The sequence below is a fragment of the Drosophila takahashii genome, chromosome 4, assembly GCF_030179915.1.
Source record: "Drosophila takahashii strain IR98-3 E-12201 chromosome 4, DtakHiC1v2, whole genome shotgun sequence".
Classification (NCBI taxonomy): Eukaryota; Metazoa; Arthropoda; class Insecta; order Diptera; family Drosophilidae; genus Drosophila; species Drosophila takahashii.
In genome coordinates, this window is record NC_091682.1 from 751,105 (window position 1) to 763,033 (window position 11,929).

General features: G+C 32.9%; 1 protein-coding gene across 5 annotated transcripts; it reads left to right on the forward strand.

The window, feature by feature from the left end:
* The first annotated feature begins 394 nt into the window (after positions 1 to 394).
* Crk (Crk proto-oncogene, adaptor protein) lies at positions 395 to 10,586 on the forward strand. 5 transcript variants are annotated; one of them, XM_044395353.2, is made up of 6 exons: positions 400 to 633; positions 690 to 807; positions 4,984 to 5,139; positions 5,203 to 5,331; positions 10,082 to 10,171; positions 10,228 to 10,586. In XM_044395353.2, the coding sequence occupies exons 1-6, from the start codon at positions 602 to 604 to the stop codon at positions 10,450 to 10,452; spliced, it is 750 nt and encodes a 249-aa protein (XP_044251288.1). In that variant the 5' UTR covers positions 400 to 601; the 3' UTR covers positions 10,453 to 10,586. The 5 variants fall into 5 exon arrangements, 3 of the variants coding, with proteins under 3 accessions (XP_044251288.1, XP_044251289.1, XP_044251286.1); XM_044395351.2 differs by having other exon boundaries at positions 402 to 633; positions 690 to 812; positions 4,935 to 5,139; XM_044395354.2 differs by lacking the exon at positions 10,228 to 10,586 and having other exon boundaries at positions 401 to 633; positions 690 to 812; positions 4,935 to 5,139; positions 10,063 to 10,101.
* The last annotated feature ends 1,343 nt before the right edge of the window (positions 10,587 to 11,929 follow it).

Sequence of the window (11,929 nt, forward strand, 5' to 3'; positions counted from 1 at the left end):
ATGCATACATATTGATGACTGGAGCCTAACCTCCCGTACCCCACACTCCGTTCTTACTACCCCTCTGCCTTGCCAATATTAAAACATCGAGAAAATATCGCATAACTATCGCATATAAGAGCCCGTCAAAGTCCGTCAAAATTGGATGGCGGAGTAACTGGGAAATTTTTGGAACGGCAAAACCTTACGGAACATCCGTTCAACGGATAGTAGATGGTGGATGGAGCTCTGTGGGAAGACCCTATAAAGCCCATACAACTGAATGTACAGAAAAATGTATGGTGTGGATTTTCGACCTTCCTAGTGTGCGTTGTCAGTGGGACTACTACATAACAGTAAAGAAATTTCCAGCAAAATAGTAGTGGAAATAAACGAAAACATAACGATACATCGATGACTCGATGTTTCGCACAGCTCTAAGCCCAGCGTAGATACACATATAAAAAGGGCAAACAATGATCATATTGTAATGTTTTTTAAATAATCAATTTAAATATGCACTGACTGAAGACTATTGTTATATTATCGGTTATATGCGACACCGTGAATTTTATCATTTATGTTTCTTTATTCTGGACGCAATTTATTGTAAACCTGAGCTATGGATCCTTTTGATGTTTCAGACAGAAGCAGGTAAAATGGTCGTATCAATAAATTATATGCTAAATATTAACCTATGTTCTTAATAGCTGGTACTTTGGTCCCATGTCGCGACAAGATGCTACAGAAGTTTTAATGAATGAGCGTGAACGAGGAGTATTTTTAGTTCGAGACAGTAACTCTATAGCGGGGGATTATGTACTTTGCGTAAGGTAAGAAAAAAAAACTACGTACACTTGTCAGTATATCTTCTACCAAAAAAATATGTGACTTCCGATACTAGGCCCAATACTCTCTTCAGTGGAAAACCTTTTTTTGTTTTTTAATACATAAATAATTGTAAATTTGTATCGATATTTCATCAGGTGATATGTACGCTTGCGTTATACTTATGTAAATATATACCTGTACATATATCAGAAAATGTTTCCGTCCGATAACATGGTCGAAGGATGTCCATAAGGATCATCCGTCAATCATCATGAAGTTTCTGTGCTCCTTTGTTTTTATAGAAAAACACGCAATTTAAAAATGCGATTGCAAGAGAACCATGCATTTCCGCAGAGAATCTACAGTGGCTCACAGCTTATTTCGTGCAGAGGTAAACTTAAAATTCAAACTCGTATAGCTAACAAACTATACGATAATTTACCAAAATTTAAATGCAGTTATGTTAGGCAGTATTCTGGCCCTTATTAACCCACTTCTTTATTTTTAGATTCCATAGAATAACACTTAAAATTAAGAAAAACTAAAATCATTGACTTTTTTAATGTCACAGCTTATTTCGAGCAAAACTTTAAAATTATTATTATTTGTAAATTATGGCTTAAAATGTGTTTTTTTAATTTCTGCATTGAAGCGCCTATTATTAACAATTTTTTTTTGTAATTTTACTTATGTCAAATACACTAAAAAAAAAGTTACATGCAAAAAAAATAAAATAATCAATTAAAATGTTTAAATGTATATTTTCGTATTAAAAATGTCGAAAAATGTATCTTAAATTTGCAGAATTTATTGAGCAAGGACCCAGTTCTCAACTATCCATGATCAAACGCTTCTTACAAAGGAATTAAGTGATACCAATAGGCCCAAAATGCATCCTGTACAATAGTATCTGCACCGGAACAGACTTAAAATTATTAAAAATATATAGTAAATTTAACAGTACGGTAGTATCTTAATTCCTTTGTAAGAAGCGTTTGATCATGGATAGTTGAGAACTGGGTCCTTGCTCAATAAATTCTGCAAATTTAAGATACATTTTTCGACATTTTTAATACGAAAATATACATTTAAACATTTTAATTGATTATTTTATTTTTTTTGCATGTAACTTTTTTTTTTAGTGTATTTGACATAATTAAAATTACAAAAAAAATTGTTAATAATAGGCGCTTCAATGCAGAAATTAAAAAAACACATTTTGAGCCATAATTTACAAATAATAATAATTTTAAAGTTTTGCACGAAATAAGCTGTGACATTAAAAAAGTCAATGATTTTAGTTTTTCTTAATTTTAAGTGTTATTCTATGGAATCTAAAAATAAAGAAGTGGGTTAATAAGGGCCAGAATACTGCCTAACATAACTGCATTTAAATTTTGGTAAATTATCGTATAGTTTGTTAGCTATACGAGTTTGAATTTTAAGTTTACCTCTGCACGAAATAAGCTGTGAGCCACTGTAAATGAGGCTTTTCTAAGCATAAGTTGCCACTACGCCTATAGTTCATCAGCTCTGGTAATTGCGGTATCTTTAATTTAAGAAAATCACAAATTTTCTTACAAAAACATAAACAAAAACCACATATTTCCAACGAAAACACGTAGTTTTCCAAAAAAAACAACAAATAATCTGATTTTAAGGTTCAACGAACTGCTGCAAACTTGGGATTTTTGCATTGAGATTACTTTGTAGTAGAGATTAAGAGCAGAAACAACTGCAAAAAAAAGTTAAAATGGCTCCAAGGAAAGCTATTTTAAAACTTCGTCAGTTGATTAGAAAACTCAATTTCGAACTGAAAACTGTACGGAAATTCCCTGGATTGGTCGGAGAAGTCAAGTCTATTGCCCAGAACATTATTATGAGGTTCCGGGATACATTTTAATTTGACAATAGAGGCGGGGAAGGCCAAATCAAGATGTTAATGATGGCATAATTCCAAAGTAAGTTTAACAACTTACCTTAAAGATGAGTTCGAGAACATTCTTATTAAGCTGAAAGCTTCTTTTTTATTGAAATTTGTAGGGAAATCGTGCTTTTCGACCAAGCAGTTATTCGTTTAGTTATAGTTTGGTCAATTTTTTAAATAAATGCAAAATAAACGACGAATTTAACCCATTTTATTCATTTTTTTGCCTGTTAATTTCATGAAAGTAGGTATTCGATTATGCGATGGAGCCACTGTATCTTCAAGAGTGGTCAACCAATTTGTGAATTTCTGAATTAAATAGTTACATGTCTTTTTTATGCGGTCGTTTTGGAAAATTCAATCTAACTCAAGAGGAGGTGCACGCATTCAAATTTTGAATGCGCCCACCCCAACTTCTCTTGTGGTTAAGTTAGATTGAATTTTCCAAAACGACCGTATAAAAGAAACAAGTTACTATTTAATTCCGAAAAGATTTATGGTTAGATTTATTTAACGTTAGGGGCTACTATAAAAGTATCAAATAAAAACACCTCTTAACGAGGTAAAAAACTAGTGACGATCGCACCTTCAACATACAAAAGTTCTGATATCAACATTTGTGACGAAAAATTATTACACTCGTCATTAAATACACTTTCTAATATTTTCTCATTCGGCCCGCCCTAGCATACTATTTTAACCTTTTTACCTTCATAGGCATTTTCTATTGCAGCGTGCCGAATGAGAAAATCTTAGAAAGTGTATTTAATGACGAGTGTACTAATTTTTCGTCACAAATGTTGATATCAGAACTTTTGTATGTTGAAGGTGCGATCGTCACTAGTTTTTTACCTCGTTAAGAGGTGTTTTTATTTGATATCAGAAGTTTTTGTTTGTTTATATTTGCTCTCATAGGAGCTAGTATATACATTTAAATTTAAATTTGTCAATCATAATTTGTAAACCATTGTATTTAAACAAATTAAGTTAAAAAGGCGTTTAAGTATTTCAAAATACCTTTTAAACGAGGTATAGCACATGTCTGTAGCTTCAGTAGTGTAGAACTTACAAACTAACGAAGTTTAGCTATTTCTAGCTTTTTTTCCGCTAAAGCAGCGGGTTTTTCCAAAAGTCGTAAAACAAAAGTTTCCTATTTGGAACTCCTTAAAACAATTGAAATGATTCTATGAGCCTAATATACAGTTTGGATACCCACGCACAAAATTAAACACTCAGGAAGCGTTAGTTGTTCTGAGCTGGCAAAAGTGGCTATTTTCGTTTCTGAATAACTTTTAAACGCGATTTTTTACATAAACATGATATATACCAAAATTTAAGGAATCTCAAGGGCTATACAGTTTAAAGTTGTAAGGAAAATCGTTAGAGCCGTTTTTGAGAAAATTAAAAAAAAGCTAAAAAAAAAGTTAGAAGAAGGCGTATATAGCATTTAAAAATACCTTTCAAACGAGATGCAGCACAAGTCTGTAGCTATAGTAGTATAGAAGTTACGGCTTTCCGAATTTTAGCTATTTATAGCTGTTTTCCCGCTAAACTAGCGGGTTTTTCCAAAAGTGGTAGAACAAAAGTTTTTTATATCGATGTGATGAACGTCATATCAAATTTTCAGAACTTAAAAAACATATTTTGGACAAACTGACAAACAGAATTAAATTTTCATTTTGGGAAGAAGAAGAAAATCTTATTTTGGCTATAACTTTTGAACGGAGCGTCGGATTTTATCATATGGCCCCTCATTCGAGGGGTATTTTTGATAGGAATACAACTAAAATATTGCGAGGGGGCTTTTATCCCCACCGGCCCCAACAGCTCCAAAATTCGAAATTTTCACTTTTTCACTTTCACCTCTCTCTCCCCCAAACCAATTGATTTTCTTGAGGTCTTGGTATGCAATCCTTTAAGTTTTTGCAATACCTTTCGATTGGTGTATTACTCATTACGATCGGACTATCACAGCAGATTTTCAATTTTGCGGCTATATAATAGTAGTCGCCTTGCACACTCTCCTGGTGCGCTTCGTCACTACATGGACTGCCGTCCATAGTGATCTCGGCCTATATTTGCTTTAATTAATTGTTGGTAAATAAGGAGTTTAGTTTTTTTCTGGAGACGCTGATATAAACTGGCAAGTGTAAATAAAAAATATTTACATATAATAATTTATATTGTGTTTATTTAGAGAAGATACAAAAGTTAGCAACTACATCATTAACAAAGTTCAACAACAGGATCACATCGTTTACCGCATAGGGGATCAATCTTTCGATAATCTACCAAAACTATTGACTTTTTACACACTTCATTACTTGGATACAACCCCTCTAAGACGACCTGCGTTTAAAAAAGTGGAAAAAGTTATAGGAAAGTTCGATTTTGTTGGCAGCGTGAGCATTTAAAAACAGTGATATTTTATTTAATAGTGATTAAAATAATTTTTATTTTTTAAGGATCAAGATGATTTGCCATTTCAAAGAGGTGAAGTTCTTACAGTAGTTCGAAAAGACGAGGATCAATGGTGGACTGCACGAAATTCATCGGGGAAAATTGGGCAAATACCGGTTCCTTATATACAAACGGTGCGTATAAAAATAATTTTACAGACTCGATATATTTGTATTTCTGTGGAACTCTGTTAAATTCAAAATACGCGCGGATTTTATCTTATTTCTTCTTTCTTAAACTTTCAAATTTGTTTTTATACCCGTTACTCGTAGATTAAAAGGATAAATTGTATTCGTTCAAAGTGTGTAACAAGTAGAAAGAAGCGTTATCGACCCTATAATGTATATATATATATATTAAACTGGGTAAAAATTATTTTGGAGACATATGGCATATCAACAGAAAGGTATTCAATCGTAGATTACACTAGTTTACAGCCGAAATGCTCCCCAGCAATTGATGGCAAATTCCTTTAGTTTTGGACCCCTAGATCACGAAAATAGCACTAATTTTTTTTCGATGGCACAGTTTTTTTTTAAGGTTTTTTAAAATTCGAAATGTTAAATTTCGGACTTTTTTCGAATTTCTTCTTATAACTCGGCAGATATCCACCCGATTGGGCCAGTTTTAGTTTTATTTTAAATTCAATAGATCAGAGCTTAACTTTGCCATACAGATCAATATGATTGGATAAGTAATTTTTTGACCCGGCCGCCGTCACCACTCATTTTTGTTTACATGTCGCCGCCTATGATAAATCTTAAATTTGGACTCTGTCAACCGAAAAAAGTGGAAAAATCCGAACTTTAAAAATCCATAAATCCAAAACCATAAATCCAGTTTTCAATGGATTGGGGCCATATCCGGCTTGTTTTATTCGGTAGGATGTAAACTTTAAGTTTGTACACATTATGATTTTTCGACGGATTTATTTCGTGTTGTTACGATATATACCAGCCTACTTACAGTCGACCAAAAAACACATTTTTCATCTTTGTCGAGCTTCTGCGCTGCCATTACTTATCCAATCATATTTATCTGGCAAAGTTAAGCTCTGATATATTGGCTTTAAAATAAAACTAAAACTGACCCAATCGAGTGGATATCTGGCGAGATATAATAAAAAATTCGTAAAAAGTCCGAAATTTAACATTTTGAACTTTAAAAAATCTTTAAAAAACAAGAAAAGATATCCGCTAGAAACACACAGACAGACGGACGGACAGACGGACATGGCTAGATCGACTCGCCTAGTCATGCTGATTAAGAATATATATACTTTATAGGGTCGGAAACGTCTCCTTCACTGCGTTGCAAACTTCTGACTGAAATCATAATACCCTCTGCAAGGGTATAAAAATTGACATATAACTCTTTTTTTTCCAATTTTTATTATAAAAGTTGACAAATGGATCGGAAAATTAATGGGAAATTAATTGGAAACAAATTCCTTTAATTTTCCTTTAATTTTTATTGTATTCTCTTCTACTCTAGGATATGTTTTTTTTTAATATTTCGGAATTTCGGAATTTTACAAAAATTGGATGACTATATTATATAGCTTCCTTTCTTGTTTTGAATAGGTTAACTCTTATTTGCAATCCCTGGAAAAAAGTAATAAATCGTTTGGGCGGAAAACAATCATTGAGCATTTCTAAGCCATATTGCTCAAGAAACTGTATGCCTAAAACCACGTTTGACCCTCCCCATCTGCAAGAGAAAAATATCATAGACCCACCCTAATACAGTCAGTAACATTAATATTCGGTTTATTTTTTTATCTTCAAACGTGAAGGAAAGGTTTAAAACTAATGAAACCAAAAATTTAATAATGCAGAAATAAAGATTATTTTATTACCTTTTCATAAATATATATATGTTAGTACTTTATTTTTTAATTTAAAGGAGAAACATGCATAAACAAAAAAAAAAGCCGAAAATTACGGCAACATTAATATTCGGGTTTTCATTTTTGTACTAAAAATCACAAAATTTATTAAGGAAATAAACTTAATTTGACGTTTAAAATGCTAACCATTATTGTCTATCGTGTCCTTTAAATATTTTGGCATACTTTAAAATTTTTTTTTTCTTATTTTGGGTCAGTTTTACCAACTTTTTTTACAAAATTTTTATCGGAATCGGTATTGGACCAGTAAAATACTAGTTGCGTCAGGAAAGTTAACTAGTGCAAGTTATCCATTTTCATGTAACGAACTGGTTTAATTTACGGTTACAGCTGTTAAACTACACTAAAAAAATATTTTCTCGAAAAATATAAAAATCTGGTCTATCAACCATTAATTCATTGGATTTTACTCGTACTTGAAGATGTTTAATTTGACGCTCTCCTAATTGGTGCGGTCCCTTAAAGGAATTATGATTGTTATTATGTATTTAAATATATTAAATAATTATAAATGCAACTAGTTAAATTCCAGTTGCCTTTTAACTATACGTATATATCCTTTAAATATTTTGGCATACTTAAAAAATTTTTTTTTTCATATTTTGGGTCAGTTTTACCAACTTTTTTTACAAAATTTTTATCGGAATCGGTATTGGACCAGTAAAATACTAGTTGCGTCAGGAAAGTTAACTAGTGCAAGTTATCCATTTTCATGTAACGAACTGGTTTAATTTACGGTTACAGCTGTTAAACTACACTAAAAAAAATATTTTCTCGAAAAATATAAAAATCTGGTCTATCAACCATTAATTCATTGGATTTTACTTGTACTTGAAGATGTTTAATTTGACGCTCTCCTAATTGGTGCGGTCCCTTAAAGGAATTATGATTGTTATTATGTATTTAAATATATTAAATAATTATAAATGCAACTAGGTAAATTCCAGTTGCCTTTTAACTATACGTTAACATGTATTTGTTCTACCAATTACATATTTTTAATGTTTTTTTTTGTTAAAAAGGTTCCAGTCCGAGGCAAGTTTCTATTTTACTAGTTTTGTACTATTTATTTTTTCGACTAGCACACATTTTCTAAGCCGAAATGCATCGAGAAAAATTCCGGTAGCTTTTTTAGTAGTTGTACAACTAATTGATTTTCGGACTAGTTAGCATTTTTCCTGCAGGGTTTTTTGCAGAATGGACTGCTAAACCCTTCGCCTACCACTAGAGATCCGTTTCACCACAATCCTTTCATCCCGCAAAAAAATGGATGGGTATAAAAGCAGAGTCGCCCAGAAGAAGCGTTTGCTGCTGATTCCATAAAAAACTTAAGAAAATAAAAATTTTACTCGACTATAGCGTTTTCTCTTGTTTTTAAATAAATAAAAAAAGGTTACATTTTGTAACACAGTGTACTTAAACAGCCAAAATCATAGGGGAGATATCTGTAGGTTGGTACACCTTTTGTTTTTATACTACCATTTCGACATTCGCTTATGAAAGTTGGTCCTTTGGCTTCAAACTAAAGTGTCAAAAATTGACTGTTTGAAAAGGTGGTTTGTAAGTTGGGACACTTTTAAAAGTCAATAAAACTCACACAAGAAAGTATTCCAAACTTTTATAAACTATTTATTTCGACTTAAGGGCTAGTACTCAACCCAACAAAAAGTCGTCCAAAACAAAAAACTTCATATGAAAAACAACGTCAAAAAATTTTGTTTCATATGAAGTTTTTGTTTTGGACGACTTTTTGTTGGGTTGAGTACTAGCCCTAACCAAATAACACTAAAAACTAAAGAAATGAGAAAGATATATTCTACATCGACTTTTCAAAAAACCGCGATATAATAAAATTCAAGGATAGGACTTATTTTCAATTTTTATTACACAAATTGAAAAAAAGGTTTGTTAAGTTTTCCCATTTGCCGAGCTAAACTAATTAAGTGGTATTTTTACCAAAATTTTTGGACTCTGTTATGGCTTTAAATTTGTTTTTAACTCATAACACTTATTTAAATAAGTTATTTTCAGTCCATGAAATTTAATATAAAAAATGTAATATAACAAATTTAATATAAACAAGAGAGAACGCTATAGTCGGGTTGGTGTCCCGACTATTTAATACCCGTCACTCAGCTAAAGGAAGTGCGAACGCTGTACTCGGGTTCGTGTCCCGACTATAATCGTAGCTGAGCTAAAGGGAGTGCGAGGGAGATAGATATATGTAGATATTTTGATTGCGTATAACTTTTTAATGAATGGTCCGATTTGAAAAATGTCTTCTACATTTCGATAGGTATAAATATACACAACAAAATTGCATTTATACTTCTCGGAAATCTTTAAAGATGTGGGCGCCGGACACATTTTCAAATCGTTAGTGGGCGATTGTGGGCGTTAGAGGGGGCGTGGCGCTGAAATAAACTTGCGCTGCGTAGGAGGCCCAAGAATATGTGGGGAAAATCTCAACCTTCTAGCTTTTGTAGTTTCCGAGATCTCAGCGTTCATACAGACGGACAGACGGACATGGCTAGATCGACTCGGCTAGTGACCCTGATCAAGAATATATATACTTTATAGGGTCGGAAACGCTTCCTTCTACCTGTTACATACTTTTGCACGAACTTAATATACCCTTTTGGTCTACGAGTAACGGGTATAAAAATTTAATATAAAATGTACTACAACAGTTTACTTAAAGCCCAACCCGGACCGACCTGTAAATTTGTTTGACTTGATCTATTTAACCTGTCTTTATTTTGAGTGTTTGGGTTTGGGTAAAAATTGACTCATTTACCCAAATACCCAAACCCAAACGACCCAAGCCAACTGGGTTTCAAGTAGGTCGGTTGGGTTTAAGGTTTGACAAGCGAGTCAGTTTACTTGTGCAGGGCTCTACTATTGATATATTATGAATTAATATTAACGTTTTCATTTAGTGCTAAACAGTTATTAGATATTTTTTCTTTTTTTAGCATGAGGGTTTTATAGACGAAGATACATTAAAGAATAATTCATCATCTACCCACTTGCTTAACAGCACATTAAAGAGGACCGATTTAAACGTAAGTACTAAGCAGTACATTTTTTCATTAACATATTTTTAATATTTATATTTTAGCGCAAACTGCCCGCATACGCCCGCGTAAAACAGTCAAGGGTTCCGAACGCCTACGATAAGACTGCATTGAAACTGGAAATTGGTGATATTATTAAAGTCACTAAAACAAATATAAATGGACAATGGGAGGGGGAACTAAACGGGAGACATGGTCACTTCCCATTCACGCACGTTGAATTTGTCGATGATTGTGATTTAGGTAATAACTCCACAGAAATACGGTAAATGATGGTAGGAGCGAACGGGTAGAACAGTGAATCTTTCTTCGGATCATTTTTATTTTTAAGTTAGATGTATGAAAATTAAGTTGTGTAAACCAATTGTTAACATAATCGGAAAATTAAATAATCAATAATTTATTTGGATCTTGAAAATAATTGGGTATCAGAGATACGATGTTATTTGTATACCTTGTAAATCATTCCTGTAAGTTTATAATTCAAAGGTACGGTGCAATGCGAAACAAGGGTGTAGAATAGCATTGTTATTGGTAGATGTCCTGCCACCAATAGGTTATCCATTAATTATACTCAAGTAAATCGGACCGTTTACTCCTCCGTTTGTTAAAGTAGTGTGTTTAAAGTAGGGCTTAAACGTTGAAATCGTATGGGAAATCATTGCTTTAACCAACCCTACTTTAAATTTAACAAGTGGACGAGAAAACGGCCCTTAGTGCAACAAATGCATAGTTTGTTAATACCTATTCAGCAGATGTTTGTGGTTTGTGGAGATCAAGACGGTGGATGCACCTATTGATATCAACTTTTATACATTAATTAAATGTAGAAAACTTTGCCACCGCAATAAATATTGAATTTTAGCCCAAGTTTTTGTGTCTGTTACTCGAAATATCGGATAGGGTTTCACAGAATACATACAAGAAGTTAATTTTGTCTAATTAAAAAGAATCGAATTTTAGAAACCCATGCCAATATTTATGCGGTTATTCCACGACATTGTTCGGCTCATTTATTAGAGCATTCTTTAAAGGCTTAGAAAGGGACAAAAATATATACATTTATAGGGGTTTGTTTGGATAAGATGACATTGATAAAGATAAACATTAAATCTAAACTTTATAATTCAAATCACTGTAACTGGTTAAATCATTACGGTTCAAAATTTAATAGTGTGTATGGCCATGAAATCAGACATTTTGGGCTGTACAAAGTAAAGTGCTCAAATATTATTTTTATACCCGTTACTCTTAGAGTAAAAGGGTATATTGTATTCGTGCAAAAGTATGTAACATCTAGAAGAAAGCGTTTCCGACCCCATAATAAAGTATATACATTCTTGATCAGGGTCACTAGCCGAGTCGATCTAGCCATGTCCGTCTGTCTGTCCGTGTGAACGCTGAGATCTCGGAAACTACAAAAGCTAGAAGGTTTAGATTTTCCACACATACTCTTGGGCCTCCTACGCAGCGCAAGTTTATTTCAGCCAAGCTCCCCTCTAAGATTTCCGAGAAGTTTGAATGCAATTTCGTTGTGTATATTTATACCTATCGAAATGTAAAAGACATTTTTTTAAATCGGACCATTCATTAAAAAGTTATGCGCAATCACAATTTTAAATATCCATCTTCCTCGCACTTCCTTTAGCCGAGTGACGAATATTATATAGTTGGGACACCAACCCGACTATAGCGTTCTCTCTTGTCTCTCCTGTAGGAGTTGCGGCAACACATAACGCCTTGCCA